Raw genomic sequence first — 18349 nt, forward strand, 5'->3', positions numbered from 1 at the left:
AGTCAGCACCCAGAACCCCGGCTGGGCTGGCATGGACCTGGGAAGGGACGCCTTGCCCCCCACGTCTCCCCCTCCCGCCGAGCACCCACAGAGGCCCTACCTGCCGAAATTAGCAGCGAGAGGACAGTGAGCACGTTCAGGGACTGCTGGCCACAACTGGTCATCGTTCGGCTTGCATCGGTCCGTCCAGTGCTGCCTGTTCAACGAGACCCGGAGAGGCCGGTGTGGGCTGCCTGTCGGCAGCGGGGACAGTCACTGGCTGTGCTGCCCACAGTGGGGAGCGTGGCGCAGACAGGGACGCGGGTTTGCTGGGAGCAGGGGCCGGGCCGGGGAGGATGGAAACACGCCATCCAATTTCCTTTCTGGAACGCAGGACCTTCCCCCACTAGTCAACTGTCACCTCCTTTTCTTTTCATGGCAAAATGAGACTTCGTCAGAGGACCGGTGGCGCAGGTGGAGGAGATAACCGAGGGGCGGCTGAGGCCGGCGGGCAGGGCGCGCCCGCGAGGATGGGCATGCGCTGCGCTGGGGAGGGCCCCGCACCCCCGGGGGCGCCAGGCCCTGGTCTCCCTGCTGTGCGCGAGCTGAGCCGTGACTTCCGTTAACCCAGCCGCCACGTGCTTCGGGCCGGCCACCTTCCAGGCGCTAGGGACCCAGCAGTGAACTGAACAGACTCAAGTAGAACTAAATAGAAACTGTCCCTGCCCCGGCAGGCGCGGAAGTGACAGCCCACAAACAGATGAGAATTTGAAACGCTCCGAGGCCCCTGGGGAGACAGCCCGGAGCACAGAAAGCAGGGACCCGCACAGACACCGGTCACCCGCGCCGACAGGTGGGAACAGCCCAGCGACCCCGACGGATGAACAGAGCAACCAAAACGGGGCCATCCAGGCAATGGATGGAACGTTAGTCCACCTTACAAAGGCAGGAAACTCCAGCTCCTGCTACAACACGGAAAACCTGAGGACATCGCTCATGCTGAGCGGAAGAAGCTGGTCACACAAGCACTGGTGCTGCGTGACTCCACTCCTTTGGGGTCCCGGGGGGATCAAACTCGCAGAGACAGACGGTGGGACGGTGGTGTCCAGGGGCTGGGGCGGGGGGATGGGGAGTTTGTGGCTAACGGGGACAGTCTCACTTTGGGGAGATGAGAATGTCCTGGAGATAACCGTGGTGGTGACTGGCTACCAGTGTGAATGCACCTAAGGCCGCTGAGCCGTGCACTTAAAGGGGCTCAAACGATAAATTGTGTGTGTGTTTTACCACAATACGAAAAGCTAGGAGAGGGGATAAAGCAAGGTGTGTGCGTGGGGGTGGAATGGGGGTGCAGGGCGCCAGCATGGGCCGTCTGGGCAGCCTCACTGTGGAAGAGACCACTGAGCAGACTTGAGTGCGGCCAGACCAGCAGCGTGGCTCCTTGGGAGGGGGCTGCAGCCTGGAGTGCAGCTGGGGCAAAGGCCCTGGGGTGGGGGCACTGGGAAGCCAGTGTGGGGAGGGGGGAGGTAGAGAGGATGAATTTGCTGAGCACCTACTATATGCCAGGCCCTGATGGCACCCCACTATGAAGCATGAATTTTGTTCCCCCCAAATTCATGTCGCAGTCCTAACCCCAGTAACTCAGACCTGGTCCTTACTGGGAAGGGGGGCTGGTGCAGATGGAATTGGCTGCGATGAAATCACAAGGGAGTATTGGGTGGGCCCTGACCTCACGTGACCTGTGTCCTTACAAAGAGGAAACACGGACACAGACGCCCACCGGGAGAGAAGCCATGGGAAGGAGGAGGCAGAGATGGGGTGAGGAGCCTACAAGCCAGGGAACCCCAAGGATCGCCAGCAAACTCCCAGAAACTAGGGGAGAGGCCTGGGTAGTCTCCCCCAGAGCCCCTATGAGGAGGCAGCCCTGCGGACCCTTGGCCTCAGATTCTGGCCTCCTGGCTAGGGGAGCACATTTCCGCTGGGTGAGCCCCCAGCATGGGGCCCTCGGTTCCCACAGCCCCTGGAGGGTGGAGTATTCTCAGCAGCTCAGCTGGGAACAGGATGTGATGGGAGCCAGAATCCACCTCGGTGGAAACCCTGTAGGCCCTCCTGGCCAGGCTGTCCCTCAGCCGCACAGCAGGCTCCTATGCCCCCCTGGGAGGTGGCCCCAGAGGTGCGTATGCACAGTGCAATTTGCTGCCAGAGAACACAGTTCTGGAAGAGGAGAGGGAGCGGGGCCACAGACAGCCCACAAGGGTGGCCCCTCTGACCGCCCAGACTGTCCTGGGGAGCCGGCTCCAGGGGCCACCGATGAGCTGGCCTGTCCTCACTCTCAAAGCTGGTGGCCTGGTCAGGGAGGACGCAGGGACGCCAGCCAGGCCCGAGCCACACTGCCTCCTGCTCAGCAGCTGGCAGGGCAGGAAGCCACCGGGGCAACCTGGGCTCTGGGGACTTCGCCACGAGGAAGTGGGGCCGGACTCAGGGCCAGACTCCAGGCCAGTCTCAGGAAGGTCAGGATCAGGCCCTGGTCCTGCTATTGGGTCCTCAGTCTCCTCACCGGGCGGCGCGGAGGCACGAGGGTAGCAGGAGCCCTTCTTCAGACGTTTGAGCCAGATTTTTAAAAAATGGGGTGGCAAGTCCCATGGATAAAGCTGAAATGCCTTAGTACTCTGCGCTGCTGAGTCCCCCCTGGGGAGGGGCCCCTCCTATCTCTCTAGCAGCCTCTCTGCTCCCACCCTGAGCCCGCTCTGCCCCACCTGCTGTAAGCCGCTTAATTGCTCTGAGCCAGGGTGTCCTCCCTGCCTCCCTTGGGGCCCTCTGGAGAGGATGAAGGAGATTAAAGCATTTCAAAGTGCTTAGGAAGGGATTTCTGCTGGGGAGTCTAGGGATCAGTCCTGGAAACTGGTGGGAAGGGGGGGAGGAGGCCAGGCCCTCTGAGAGGGCACCCTGCCAAGTGGCCCCATTCCACAGATGGGAAGCCACGCCCACTGGGGGCAGAGATGAGTCCCCAGACTCCAGGTCCTTCTGGCCCCTGCAGGTGGGGCTGCTCCACTTTTGGAGCTGGGGCTCAAGGCCGAGAGCTGGTGGGTTGGTCCAATGAATGTCAGAAGGAAGGGGGTCCACCTCTGCCCAGCGCACTCTCCTGCTGTTCCCACTCCCTACAAAGCCCTGCATATATGGGGGGAGGCTGTCACTCATAATTGGGTGCCCTCCCCTCATTCCTGTGAGTCCATATCCAGCACCACTTTAGAAGCTGCTCCAATGCCACCTCCTCCGGGAAGCCTGCTGTGATTCCATCAGCTGGAGGAAGTTTGTCTCTCTGCTGAGAACTATCATACTCCATCTCTTACAGTAATGCATTAATTCATGTGTTTATTCATCAACTCTCTCAACACCTAGTCACTGACTGCTGACTGTTGAAAGGGGTCTGAGCTGGGGTCCAGGGGCTGGGAGGATGGAGGTCCCTGCCTGTCAGGGGCACTGAGCAAGGATGCCCGCCAGTAATACCTGGAGTGACTGGCCCCCATGCCCTACTCCATCAGCCCAGGAGTGTCCCAGGCCAGAGCCTGGCCAGCTGGGGACTGTAACCACTGAGCTCAGGCTCCGGAGTCCCACACAGATGGGTGAGAATCCCAGCAGGGGACACCGGCCCAGGCCCTAGGGGAACTGAAGAGTGACCTGGGGCCTGTGCTGAGGGTTACCCTGGCTCATGCGTGTCCGGGTCCTGCACACCGCCGGCGTGCCCCACCATGACACACTGGCTGTGTCTGTCCTCTGTCCAGTGGCGCACTCCCTGTGGTCTGCCCGGTCTCCTTGGCCACTCCTAGGGCTGCCTGACCAAGGTCAGGGTGCGGAGTCTCTGGGTTTGGGGGGTCCTGTCCTACATGCCCAGGCCCCCAGGGCAGCTCCGGTGCCAGAACCGAAGGCTGAATCTGGAGGGGAAGAGAAACCCACCCACTGGGAAGTTACATAAAATTCCCTTTCTAGCACCCGGGGCAGCGAAGTCTGGAAGCCAGCGCCCCTTCCCTGTCTGGTCAGGAACCCCGCGGCTTGGTCTCGGTGGCTGGATCCCCGTCGGTCTCCACGAGAGGGCCGGCCTCAGGGATCATGTGATTAGGAGCAGCACTGACATTCACAAGATCAAAGCCATCACCTTGCCCCTCCCACAGGTCAGCAGAGGGGGACCTGGGCTCCCGGACTGTGAGCTTGGGTGAGGAGGGGATGTCACACTGGCTAGTACTCCCTACCGGGATGCCCACAGGGGACAGCTGCAGGAAGCTGCTCCAGCAGCAGTGGGCGTGCAGGCGGGCAGGGTGCGCACCCCACCTCGCCACCACCCCGCCAGGCCCCACAGCTGGGTGCTGCAGCCTCAGAGGCCTCCGCCCGGGATCTGGCTTTCGCTGGCTGAGCTCGTCAAGGGTGCTGGGCTCTGGCTTTTCATGTGTGACTTTAGGGAATTCCCATCAGCCAGTGAGGTGGATCATCAAGCCCCCATCTCGTGGAGAGGGAAACTGGGGCTCAGAGAGGTGAAGTGACTTGCCCAAGGTCCCACAGCCATTCAGCGGCTCGGACAGGACGCCAACCCGGCCTTCAGACTTACTCTCCCTCCCAGCCTGGAGGGGTCTGCTGGGCCTCCCGACACCCACCAGAAAGCACAGCACCACAGGCAGATTAGATTTATCGTCCAGGTTCCATTTCTTTGAAAATTGGTAAAGTGCCCAGGATGGGCGCTCGCGGCCAACAACAAACTCCAATAGCTGTAAGAACGTTCTGGTTAGGGGCACGCTGACTGATCCACAGTCACGAGTCAGGCACGCATCTCTGCGGTCGGTCCCCGGGGTCAGCCGGGGACTGCAGTTCCCAGATTTGAGGATTATTTTTAAACACCGAACTTGGCGAGGCCAGAGAGGAGAGGATGGAGGGCATGTGAAGAGAAACAGAACTGGGGAAGATGAATTAAACCCCAGCAGGAACAACAGATCTGTTTGGTCGGTCAGGCAGGCTAGGCAGGGGAGGGACGGTGGCTGGGGCAGGGGCTGGGGGGGCTGTGCGGGAAAAGGGGACCACGGGCACCCCAAGCCTGACATCTGGCCCGTGGCCCAACGTCTGGAGACTGTCTGCATCGTCGGGCCCACCCCTTCTCAGCCCACCTCGCCCTTCACTGGGCGCAACACCTCCAGCCCGGACCAAGTCAAGGGAGGCACCGCCTGCGGGTCGGGCCCTTGGGCTTGGGCCACACCGCCTGGGGCCAAGTCCTGGCTCCACGTTTTGTAACCATACCCCATGTGACCTGGGACAAGTCTCCTCAGTGTTCTTGGCTAAAATGGGGACAAAAATAGTATCTAATCACTGTGACAATTGAATGAAGCAATGCATCGGAGAGCTCCGGCGGGCTGGTGTCCAGCGGGTGCTCCAGAAGTGCCCGTGTGTGCGCTGTCTGCCTCCGCCCAAGCCTCGCCTGCCAGTCCAGGTCCTACCCGGTCCTCAGGGCCTGCTTTCTGACCACCTGCCTGTCTCCTTAGGAGTCTGGGTGGCTCCGAGTTCAAGTCCCGCTGCCACTGCTCACTTCCTCCGCCCCTCCAGCCCAGCCCTCGGGGATGCCATGCTCAGGACGCCTTCCCCTCCCTCTCCTGCCTGGGCAGTCTTCCTCTTCTCCTCAGGGGCAGCACGAGTACAGTGAATTAGTACTGGAGCAAAGGCAGGGCCCTGGGCGGCCTCGCTAACAGACCTGCGTGCAGCGGGTGCCCAACAGACAGGTATGAAACTGACAACGGGGAGACAGCAGCAATGGCTGTGGGGTGCCCACCCTGGGCAGAGCTCCCTCACCCATCGCCACACCCAGGCTGCACTATTGCCTCCCCAGGGCGCAGGTGGAGGGAGAAGGGCAGAGCCAGCATTCAAGCTGCGTGCCCCGCCTACACCGACGGATGAGCGTTCCCACGTGCACATGCGTGTGAGCGCACGAGGTGTCCGTGGTGAGGTTCAACCTCCCGCGAGCTCCCCAGTTCCCAGGGCCCTTTGCTGGGGGCACAGGCCCCATCCCGAGTCTGTGCCTGTCTGTTTCCAGGACAGCGTCCACTTCGCACTTGTAAAATCTCCCTCTGAAACCTCACGTCCAGGAACAGCCACTTCGGAGGCACAGCACCTGCGTGAAGCTCGTCCTCCTGACCCCACATGCCTGCAGGAGGAAGTGGCGGCAGCAGGAAGGTAGGATGCATTGTCACTGTGCCCTGCAGTGGCCAAGCACATGCACAGAGGACACACACAGGCTGGAGAGCTGCACGTTCACTATGGGCAGCCAGGGCTCTGGACTGCCTGGCCAGCAGTGACGGCCACCGTGATCTGAGCCCCTGCTGGTGCCCAGCCCTGCGTCAGCCCCTCACCCAGGTCCTCTCACTGAACCTCGTGCAGGCCCTGAGGTCCTGTGCTGTCCCCATCTCTGTGGTCTGCAGGCCAAGCATGCCCCTCCTGACTCCTCCACTTCCCCCTCCCCGAATCATCCAGGTCTGTGGGGCCTCCCTGAACTGCCCCTGTCCCCTGCGACACACCTGAAGCTTCCAGAAGGCAGATCCCATCTCATCGGCCCCCAGTTAAAACCGTCCGAGGGCCTCCCAGGGGGCATCGAGGTGCAGACCAGACCCCTGCCAGGGTGCTGGCTCCTCTGGCCCTTCCCCAGCCCCACCGTGCTGTGCCTTCCCTTCACCTGGCAGGTTCAGACACATCTCCCGGAGCCAGTGACCTCCAAGTGGCCTTCCCTGACCCCTGCACACAGCCAGGGGCCCTGCCACGTATGCTCCCCTCTGTCCACCTTTCCCGTGACCCAAGAGGGCAGTTTACAGTTGCACGCCAGGCACGGGCCTCTCCGGGCAGCGTCTGTCCCCCCACCAGGCTGTGAACTGGACAAGAGCCGGGACTGAGGGCGGGTGACACAATTTGCAGCGTCTGGTGCAAAATGAGAAACACAGAGGCCTCCGTTCAAAAATGAAGAAGCTTTTCTGGACGGGGACGGCAGGGCCTTGAACCACGCGGGTGCCCAGCCTGGCGTCCGAGCTCTGCCGCTTACTAGCTGGGAGATCTGGGCACGTGACCCCCAGGGTTTGCGGCGTCCGTGGCAGCGGTCACGGGGCAGGGTGGCTGAACTGGGAAAGAGCTTGAAGGAGACCGTAGGAGCATTTCTGTCATGGCCAGTGCCACAGGGGGCATTTAAAGCCAGGCCACAAAGGAGGCCAGCTCTCTCGCCCTCCTCCTCATGGCCGAGAACCTGCCTGTCCTGAGCTGGGCCAGAGACAGACGTCCTTCCTTGTCCCTTGGAGATGCCAGCGCTCTGCACACGACACACGGCGCTGAGGTGCCTGGCCTGGGTGCCCCCTGCCTAGGCCGATGAGGAACCTGAGACACAGAGAGTACGTGACTTGTCCCAGGTCGCCCGGCAGCCAGTCGGTGGTGCAACTAGGACCGAACCCAGGCCGGTGTCTGGCAGTGGACTCCCCAGGGAAGGGCAAGGTGCTCCAGCAGAGGGACTGAGACAGACAAAGTGCAGGGACGGCGCATTCAGTGCCTTCAACCCGGGACAGCACGTCACACAGCGCAAGGGCGTTCCCTCCAGCCTCTGACCTGCACTGGCCGGAAGCAAGGGCTCTGAGCCTGTGGCCTGGCCTCCCAGGCTCCTGTCCCCACTCTGCCACTCCTTGGCCGTGTGGCCCTGGGCAAGTTCCTCTGCCGTTCGCTCGGAGCCTGGGCCACCTCCTGGTTTTTAAGCTGCTCTTCAAAAGTGAGCCACACCCCGAGCACCTGGGACAGGTGACTGGGTCAGCCCCACAGCAAGGTCAGGGAGTCCAGGGGAGACTTCCCGGCTGCCTCGTGTGCACAGTGGGCGGTCAGTTGCTGCGTGATGCGGCACCACCCCCTCCAGGACTTGGGAGGCCCTGCTGGCCCGCCAGCACCGTGTCCGAGAATGTTCTCAGACGCACTGTTTGTAAGAGAAGACCCCTGGGGACAACCCAAGTGGATAGATGGGGATATGCGTCGGGGACACTCTACAGCTGCCAGAATGAACCTCAGCCACCCGGAGTGTCACGGGGCTTTGCTGTGGCAACGCAGGGCTGGGGGAGGGATCTAAGTCCTTGGTTACACTCGGTCTGACGCAGTCGACAGGGCTGGAAAGAGCTGGGGAACCTCGGCCTTCAGAGGAAAGCATGGGGTGGGGTCCTCGGGGACAGCGGGGGCGGGGCACACAGGGCCTTGTTCTGGCCCTAATGCTGGGTGCTGGGTTCGAGGAGGCTTATCCCTGGTGCTGGGATGGTCCGATTCCAGTAAGGACTTGGCTCCAAGCGGATTCCCGGCCTCCGCCTGGAGATGCCCAGACACCCAGTCCCTTCGCCCTGTGCCTCAGTTTCCTCATCTGTTAATTGGGACCATCTAGTCATGAAATGTCCTCCTACAGTGGAGCAGGTGGAGCCTGGAGTCACCCAGGCACAGAGCCCCACCACAGCCACCTCTCACTGGCCTGGGCAGGCGGCCCGGCCGCTGCAAGTGGGTGTCCAGCCCCTCCTTGCTCCTCCCAGGCCAGGGGAAGGTGAGGGCGATGATGTGCGTGTGGGGACAGGCTGCCTTTGACCGTTCACAGCGATGTCAGGTGATTCAGAGGTGACAGGACGGGGCTCCGCCTAAGGGAGGTGACCATACCCAACCGAGGCTGCTAACAGGACGCACCACAACTGCCAGCCACTCTGCAGATACCGGGGAAGGGAGGGAGCAGGCCGCCGGGCACCTGGCATTCTCGGCCATGCCCTTGACACCCTGACCTCCCCCACCCTGTGAGGACGATGCTTCTGCCGCTTGTGAGGTGTCGACTAATAGCAGATCCCAGTGAGGAGCCCCGGCTCGGGACAGGCCGAGCCAGGCAACCCAGCCGGAGTGTGTTGCGCCCTAGGGTGTCACAGAATGGCGTGTCCAGAATGTGCTGCACCCTGGGGTGAGGTGGCTGGGCCAGGGTGCCGCTGTGGCAGGGAAGACTCAGAGCTTATCGGCTCAGGGCCTTGGGACACCAAGGCACCTCCCAGGCCCTCGGTTCCCTCTTCTGTCTAACGGGGACGGTGCTTTGACTGGGACTCGATGGGTGGAGATGGTCGTGGGGGACCCTGGGCGGACCGCCGGGAGTGTGCCCCTGCGCCCCTGCTGGGAGCTGGTTGGAGACACAGGCTCTCAGGCCCCTTGGGCCTGCTGGATTAGAGCCAGGCTGGGGGGCACAAGGCCTGCGCCTTTACCAGCTCTCCGGAGGGTTCTGCGTCTCGCTCAGTTCAAGAGCCGCTGCGCTGGACCAGAGGTCAGGTGACTCCCTGTGAAGGGCCAGGCTGCAGGAGTCGGCAGGCTGGCAGGCTGCCAGGCCCTGTGCGGCAACTCAGCTCTGCAGTTACAGGGAGACAGTGGCGGAGACAATGCTGAACCACGGCTGAGGCCGTGTCCCAATAAAACTTTATTAACACAACCAGGCGGCCCCAGTCCTTGAATCCCCATGTTGGAGCCCTGGCTCCCCAGGTACGGTGCCTGAGCATCCCAGGCACCTTCTGCGGTCTGGCGGGAAATGCAGGCCCTGGGGCCGTCCACCTGCAGAATCAGAGGCCTGGGCCAGTCCACCCCTGGGCACCTGCAGGTGTGAGAAGCCCTGGGCTGGGCTCGAACCCGGTAGGCAGGCAGCAGGATTCCTGGGCAGCTAACAGGCCTGCCTGTTCCTCCTGGTCTGATAAGGGGGGCTGGGCGGTGGAGGAGCTGGGGGAGGGGCAGCCCAGCGAGTGATAACAAACGTGGCCCAGAGGAGAAGGCAGCTACTGCCACTTCGGCGAGAGAGCCTTGTCAGTTGTGATTAAGTGAAGCCGCCTTTAGCCAACCAGCTTCAAACTCACACAAACAGCTGTAGCCGGGACCAGAGGGGCGTCACCAGCCTGTTCCCCACCTCAGCCTGGCACCTCTAAACCCCACAGCGGTCCAGGAGGGCCCACGTCCACACGCTGCCCCTGGACCCAGATCCACTTCTGGGGGTTCAGGAGCCTCCCGCCCACACTCTCCATAATTGGCACCAAAGCTGCTGAGTGGGAGGCAGGCCAACGACCGCCCAGAGCTGGGCCAACGCCAGACGCACCTCTTAAATGCGCCAGCCGCCCCACTGGGCAGCCACGGGCCCGCGTGGCCCAGGTGCTCCACACCCAAGAGGGCTCGCTGGTGGCAAAGGCCGGACAGCAAGGGAAACGGGACACTTCCAAAGGGGACAGGCGGTGGCTCCGGGCTGTCTTCTGAGCATCCGCAAACCCGTGTCACCCCCACCAGCTTGCAGGGCCCAGGCCTGAGCAGACATCAGCCTCAACCTGTTCATCCCACTTCTGAGGCTGCCAGCACCCCAAACTGGTTGCGCCCCAGACCGAACCTCTCTGCTGTTCCCAGCCTGCGGTCCTCCATTTGGCTTTGCTGCCTCTCCCCGCTGGCCCCTGCCTATGAGTGAGGGGTCAGCTCCCCCTCAGGAGTGGGGGGCAGCGAGACCAAGAGAGAGGGAGTCCCCCGTCATGCATGCCCCTGCAGAAACACCCTCTGAGCCCTTGTTCCAGTCCAGGAGACCCGAGGGAGGCCGGCCCTCGGCCCAAGGAGGCCACCATGCTAGGCCCGGGCTCTGGTGTTGGCCACATCACAGGTACTGTTCTCTTCCTGTCCACTACCCGCCCCCCTGCCCCAGCCTGGGCGCCCCTCCCCAGTGCAGCCAGCCCCCGCGAGCACCTCCTGTGTCTACCCCCACTTCCACTGTCGCCCCCTGAGGAGACCCGTCCTGATGCTGAGTCCGCACCTGGAGAGAAGACGCGTGAACGAAGGTGTTTGCCTGTGTCCACCGAGCGGCCGGAGCCCCCCACCCCAGGCGGGCTCCTGACCCACATGCTTGAGGGAGCAGCGAGCCAGGGCAGAACACAGCCCGCAGCGCAGACAGGGAGGCCCACCCGCCGCCACCTGGTCACTGGGGCAGAGCCTGGCCCTGGGGTGCTGAACGCGACTCCCCAGCCCTCTGTACCAGGCTTCCTGCTTTTGGAAAATGTACCTCGCTTATGACGAGGAGAAACGGCTGGACGTCCCAGCATAGGCTGCCACCTAGATGAACAGAGTTATGGAGGCCTGGTTAGCGTGCTGCGTCGGGGAATGTGGGCTCACCGTTTCCCGGGGAGCGGAGGCAAGGTCAGAGAGCATTTAGGAAGAGCCCTGTTGCCGGGAAGCTCCAGCAGAACTGGGATACAGAGCACGGGTTCCACGAGGAGGTGGGGGCTGGACCTGTTGGACCTGTGCCTGGTGCAGGGCCACCTCTGGGGCTGGACAGAGGACCGAGAGCGCAGGCTGGACTGGGGGAGGGACACAGTGGCCCTAGGACCCTGGCCTGTGACATAGCCTCTCTAGGACTCTCTCTGTAATGTGGGGCACTGACCCCAGCCTCACACAGGTGTTGTGAGGATTAGGTGAGACAGTCTACAGGAAACCCAGGGCCATGCTGGGTGGTCAGTCGGTGGCCGGCACACGGGGCTTCCCTCTCCTTGCCATCCTCTCTGGCGGCTCAGAGTTTGCTCAGAGCTGCCACAGAGTTCTCTTAGGTGAGTTGCAGTGCCCCCGAGACACAGTCCTCAGAGGAGGACACGGGCTCAGAGAGGCTGTCACGTCTGGGGGCCACACAGCTCACACACTGGCTGCAGGTCTCCCAGCACAATGCCACGCCGGCCACACCCGGTGTAATCTGCCTCCAGCGCGCCTGAGGGTAGACCCCCAGACACGTGGGCTTCAGGGATGGGGGCCCTGCCCTCCCCTGGGGCCCAGGCTCCAGCCCGCAGGGGCGGAACCCAAACCCTACGTTGATGGCCTTCCCCCCAGGAGAGATGGGGGAAGGAGGCCTGCTGTGAAGACATCTGAGCGCCCAGCCCTGAGCTGGGGTGCTGACAAGTGCTGTCCCCTCTCAGTTTCTAAAGAAGACGGGCCACTGCTCCTGGTTCGCAGACTCAGGAAGCCAACACTCAGAGAGGGGTGTCACCTGCGCAAGGTCACACAGCTGCTGAGCCCCTAGAACTGGGGCCCAAGCTGGTCTGCGTTCCAAGTCCAGGTTCTTCCTGGGCCTCGGGGCTCTTGGCCTTGGGCACTGGGGGGAGGAAGTGGTGGTGGGAGGGAGCTGCCACTTCCCAAAACCAACCTAGTGGGAAGCTCTCCCTCTCCCAATGCCCAGGCAGAAAGAAGAGACGTTTCTTCGGTTTCTTTGCAATCAGCTGGCCCCCGTTCCCACCTCTCCCCTATACTCAGGGGGTCCAGCAGATGGAGCCCCTCTCCCACACACAGGGGGTCTGGCAGATTGAGCCCCCAGCTGAACTCCTCCGGACAGGGGAACTCACATAAGCACAGCCTTCCTCAGGGCGCCCCTTCCCACTGGGGACAGGTCAGAGTGTGGAAGGTTCGGGGGAGGGGGGTTGCATCCCCACCCCTCCCTGTACTGGTCTGGCCTCACACTGAACATGCTTATTTTAAAATATTATCAGCATTTGGCCAAGTCATGAAAAACTAGACATAGGTGTTGGGTCACGAGCAGTGGGCCGGACCGCACCCAGGACGGGCAGGGTGGCTGGCATAGGAGGCCCCTAAATGTCTCAGGTGTACTCTGAGCCCCAGGGACAGGTGCGGTGGGGGACACCCAGTCTTGGGGTGGCAGATCTGGTCCCAATCCCGCCTCCGCCACTAGCAGACGTGTGACTGTGAGCAGTTGCTTCATTCAAAGCCCCGGTTTCCTTCCTGCCCCCGACCTCCCCTCCGCTCTGCCTTTCATCCACCATTCCGGCAGGAAACTTTTACCGAGTGCCCACTATCGGGTTGGCCAAAGAGTCCATTTAGGTTTTTCCCGTAAACTAAAAGACTCCTTTTTCATTTTCACCAATAACTTTATTGACTTGGCTATTTTGAGAATGTCGGCTGTCTCCCGCTATTGCCTTCTAGTGGGTAGAGGCCAGGGCTGCTGCTAAACATCTCCCAATGCATGAGACGGCCCCACAGCAAAGAGATAATTTGGCCAAAATGTCGATAGTACCAAGAAACTTCGCAAACCACTTTTGACACGTTCGATCAGTCACAGCACCTTCTCCACACACGGCACAAATCTTTATTCTTGTGATTCGGTTGCATTTTTACCTTTCTTGAAGTAGTAACGCATCATATGCCGAAAATGTTGCACATTTTCTTCCATCTTCAATATTGAAATGGCTGCATGAAAATGCACCAATTTTGTTAAGTTTTTTGAAATGCACCTTGATAGGCCAGCCGTCACAATACAATCTAACAAAATTGTTTAGATTGAAGTTAAAGACAAGTGGGCGATACGAAAGCCATCAAATGGAAAAAAGTAACGGGCACTTGGCCAGCCCAATACACACCAGTCCCAACTCTAGACCCCAAGAGCACGGGGCTGAGCTACACGAACACACCTGTCCTTGGCACGGAGGGGCCATGCCCCCCACCCCCCATCTGCCCGGGAGAGACCTCCCTCAGGGCAGCTACCTTGGCTACGTCCGCGACCCACGACCGAGGCCCCTGCAGGCTGACGCCCCTTTGAGGCCCCGCTGCCAGCCCAGCACTGGGCGTGCAGGAGGAGGGGCCGGGGGTGCAGGACCGAGTGTATTAGGGCAGTGGTGGAGGGGGCAGCAAGAAGGTGAGAGGCCCCGGCCACAGCCTTGGACAGTCCGAAAATAAACGCCAGCTCATCCCTCTTCCCAGCTGCGAGAGAGAGAAAATAGCTTTCACACTGTATTTTCTGGGGTATTTTTTTTTCCTTCTTTCACTTCAGTGCTTCTAAATCGATCCAGAACAGATTGTCCAATTGTTTGAATTTCAGGAGAAGAGTCTCCTTATCTTTCCCTAGGCCTTCCCAGAATTCTGCCAGGCCCTGGCCCTCCCCCAGTGACTCTGCTTTTTGGCCAGGCCCTGGCCGGACATCTGGGCTGCCCTGGGGACTTGCAGGGGACAGACAGGGGCTCACGAGGGTGCTGGGGTGGGGGTCCCAGGCTGTACTCATGTGCAAACCTCCCTGGGACTTCTCTGGAAGAGAAGGCTTTGCTGTCTCTGAGGGACCAAACTCGCCGGGCACTGCGGGCGGCGGGCCACACGGGAACCTGTGGCCCGAGTGGAGTCAGAGGCTGCAGCCAGCCTTGCTCTCCCCTCAGGAAAGCACTCTGCTTGCAGGGCTGAGCTCTGTACCCTCAGCGACCACGAAGGACTGTCACTGTCCCTGTGGACCACAGCGGCAGGACAAACAGGTGCATCCCGGGCCCTGCAGGACCAACTGCTGGGGGCTGCCCTGCCACCTGGGCTGTGAAGGATCGGTTGGCGGTGTCTGCCACAGACCCAGCAATGGCCAGCTGCGGCCCTCACGCCACACACCCGCCATCCTTGGTCCACGGAGTAAGTGCAAATGCCTTCACTTCCCTGAGTCCTCAGGGGTCAGTTCATGCCAACTCCCACGCCTCGCCTGCTTAGCTTTCCACGGAAGCCACGGGACAGCCAAGGGCCGGGGGCTTGCCCACGCTCCTTCCTCTGGGCCCCACATGGACTGTCCCCTCTGCCTCAGTGCCCCCATCCCTTGTTCCTCAACACCATCAGCTCAGCCTCCACCTCCCCAAAGCTCCACCCTTTCGCCCCAGGCAGAATGGCTCCCCATCCTCTGTTATAACCCACACTGGCAGAGTCCTTCCCGCAGGACTCCCAGCTTGGGCACCAAGGGCGCTGTGCCCAGTCTCCCTGCTGACCGTGGGCCTGCTGACTCGGGCCTTGGGAGCCATCTCAGGAGTGAGTGATCACGTGGCCTGCACCACCCAAATGGCTTACCCACTCTGGTCTGACACTGGGCCCCTCCTGAGGAGCAGCGGTGAACCCAGACTTTGGAGGTACAAGGCCCTGCTGCCCTTGACCTCTGGGCCCAGACAACGCTGGGGCCACCCCAGTGCTGCTCCTCGCTGGCTCCTCCTGGGCCCCCAAATAAAAGGAATTTAAGTGACAGTGATGCTGACAGACGAGGGGAAGCATGTGGAGGGCTCCGTCCTTGGACACTCTGCCTCAGGCCCCCTGGCCCAGACGCTGGGGACCCCATTTCACAGAGGACAGAGCAGAGGCAGAGAGTGTGGAGGAGCTGGGTGAGGCTGCACAGCAGTGAGGGGCGAGCACAGTGGGGGCCCTGCCCCTAGGAGGGGGCCTGAGTCCTGGCTCTGCCGCGAGGAAGTCACGTCCCTTCTCCAAGCCTTGGGAGGAAACGGAACCCCCCCCCCCCGCCCCCGCCCGGCTCACAGTCCAGGGAGCCAGGAGTGTTTGCTGGCGCCTGGGACAGGGCTTCAGCGAGGACAGGGGTGGGGGTCTCCCCAGCAGATCGGGGCCCCTGGGGGGCTTGGACACATCCCTGGGACTGCTCTGTGGCTCCCAGAGGGCCTGACCCCCCCCACCGATTGGTGGCCCCTCCTTCCCACCCTTCCTGACCCCTTGCCTTGGCTCCCAGGCCGGAATCAGACAGTCCACAGGCTGGCCGGCCCCACGCCATCCCCGCTCCAAAAACCTGTGCAACTGTCACCCTCCCTAGGGAACCCAAACACCTCCCCAGATTGTCACAGTACAGCCGCACCACCTTATCATCAGGGGACACATTCCAAGATCCCCGGTGCATGGCTGAGACTGCAGACGGTACAGAGCCCTATGCCACATTTTTCCTGTACAGACACACCCACGGCGAAGTTCACCTGCAGGTGTGGCTCAGTGAGAGAGTAACACCACCAACTGCAACAAGACAGAACAACTGTAACAATGAAATGAGGGCGCCTTGACCACCAACACTACAACGCCCCTGCAGCCCATCCGACACCGGAGGCAGCGGCTTCGTGACTCAGGCAGGGAGCGTCTGCAGCGGGCGCACGCTGGACGGAGGGACGATTCCCGGCCCCGGTGGGACGGAAATCTCATCACACTACAGAATGGTCCGCAATCTCATCATACTACGCAGAAGGTGCACAAGTTAAAACTCATAAATTGTTTCTTTCTGGAATTTTCCATGTAATATTTCGGACTTTGGTTGACCGCGAGAGCGGAAACCACGGGAAGTGAAGTTCAGGGAAGGGGAGACTACTGCAGCTTTACAAATTACAAAGGACACTCAAACACGTCTGCCTGGCACCCCACGATGGCCCCAGAGGGAGACAGCGCTGTCCCTGTGTTATGGAGGGACCCATGGTTCAGAGACACATGGACACGGAAGCCACAGCTCTGTCCAGCTCCAGATCCGAACCGTTGAGGACACCACCAGGTCTGGGCTCCTAGGCTTGGGCCACCACCTCCAGTCCCCTTAAATGGGGACAACAAATGTTCCTTCAGAGAAGAGAGATTATATCTAGTGACAAGACTCATCCTGCCTCATTGCTCACAGCCCCCAAAGGGAAGCCTCCACCCCAGTCCTTTGCTCCCTTCCTGTGCTGCCCGATGTTAGGCTTTCGATGTTTCTTCACAGCCGTCTCTCATTCACTCATCCGTCCATCCATACAGCTGTGCATCCAGCCACCTACCCATGCATCCATCATCCATCCATCCATCCATCCACCCATCATCTATCCATCTGCCTATCCATCCATCTATCCGCCTACCCATCCATCCATCCGTCCACACCTTCATTCACAGACGTGTCCAAAGACACCCGGGCTAGGGGCTGGCCGCAGAGCTAAGTCAGGCACGAGGCAGCCTCTGTCCTTCAAGGACAGAGAGAACCCCTCTGCTCCCGTGTCCCCTGGGTGTCTGCATTCAATGTCACGGCAGTGATCGCCGTACCAGTGACATTAACTGAGCATGTGCTGCATGCCAGTCCCTGCACCGAGCACCTTCCTCGAACAACTCCTGTGACTCTCACATGGCCCCTGTGAGGTGGGTGCTATCCCCATTTTGAAGCAAAGACACGGAGGCTCCGAGTGCGCACTGGGCAGCTGCGCCCCGCTGGGCAGCCCCCTCGCAGTCTGACAGCTCACTTGCTTCATGTCCTCTCTCAGTCAACAACCAACATCAATCCCCTGCTCCAGGGGTTCAGGAGGATCCTGCCTGGCCTTTTCCCCGAGCGCCAGGAGCGATGTGAACGAGTCAGCAGGAAGTTCCTGGTAATAGTGCTAAAGGGAGACCACATGTCGCTGCCGTCGCTGCCGTGGTTTCGAGTGCACGTTGCTCACTGAGCACCTCCAGCAAATGTGTCTTACCGGGTCCGCACAACAACCTGTTTTACAGTTGAGGAAACTGAGGCTCAGAGGCTACATGACTTGCCCAGGGTCCCGGAGTCAGGAACGAGCACAGGGGAACTTTTCCAGGGTGGAGCCCCGGGCACAGCCTCTGCGATTCCAGGCTGCCCTTGGGGGACTGGTGCCAGGAGCCCGCCTGCAGCTCTGCCCGTTGCCCTGATGAAGGGCCTTAGTTCAGAGGCTCCACTCATTCCCCAGAGGCCTCTTGGTCCCAGGGATCAGATTCTGCACAGTTACACCCAGATGACGCCATTCCCTCCCTGCTCCCTGCAAAATCTAAACAACAAAGGCTTTCCAAAGCAAGCTCAGGAGGGGTTGTGCTGGACTCTCACTTAGCTGAAGGCTCAACACCACTGGAATGATGCTAGGGTTCCGGCAAATGGGCAAAGAGAGGCTCCATCCCCCCACTGCCTGGATGCAGAGACCGAGGCTCAGAGCCTGCACCTGAGGAGGAGGAACAAGGCTCAGATGGAGAGAGAGAGGGAACACTGTAGGCTTGGTGCTAGTGTCTGTGGTTCTTGGATTTTTTAGAATTTCCATATAATGGCTTACCACATTCGACCCCCACCTGAAGGCTGTGATCCTGAGCCCTGAGCCCCACCTGGCGGTGACCCTGGCCACCTGGCTCTCCCCTCGGGTTGCCTGGGGGTGCCCGAAGACAATGGATATGAAAGGGCTTTGTGAGAAATAAAACTGCAAGCAACAAAATCTGAAGGTGCCCCTGGGAGGCGTGCCTGTCTGAAACCCACTTCAAGACTCCCCTCAGGCTGCTCCTGTTCTTGAAGTGTCCTCTGCCCCTTCTGCCTGGCACCCTCCTATCCACCCTTCAGGACCCAAGCCAAAAGTTACCGCCTCCAGAAAGCCCTCCCTGACCACTCAGGCAGGGGGGGGCCCCACAGACGTCTGGTTTCCTTCTGTTCTCCTGCCTGTAACAAGCATACTTCACACCCCACCGGGAGGGGGGTCCTATTTTAATCATCTCTTGTCTCCTGGACCCAGCACTGGGTGGGGCACAGGGTGGGTGTTCTGGAAATATGGATGAAAGCTAGATGCATTTGCCGTGGCTC

The 18349-nt window shown here is 61.0% G+C and overlaps 1 protein-coding gene across 4 annotated transcripts in view; it reads right to left on the reverse strand.

Moving 5' to 3' along the window:
• The window catches only part of SHISAL1 (shisa like 1), a 108811-nt gene that overhangs the window by 32704 nt on the left and 57758 nt on the right, over positions 1-18349 (reverse strand). For 3 of the 4 annotated variants that reach the window (XM_024579040.3, XM_045186938.3, XM_053919674.2), the window contains exon 2: positions 101-196. In XM_024579040.3, coding sequence (XP_024434808.1) covers positions 101-164 — 64 coding nt within the window. In that variant the 5' untranslated portion in view covers positions 165-196. Of the gene's footprint in view, positions 1-100; positions 234-18349 lie in introns of all 4 variants that reach the window. The other variant, XM_053919676.2, reaches the window with a different exon arrangement.

The sequence above is a fragment of the Desmodus rotundus genome, chromosome 3, assembly GCF_022682495.2.
Source record: "Desmodus rotundus isolate HL8 chromosome 3, HLdesRot8A.1, whole genome shotgun sequence".
NCBI lineage: Eukaryota > Metazoa > Chordata > Mammalia > Chiroptera > Phyllostomidae > Desmodus > Desmodus rotundus.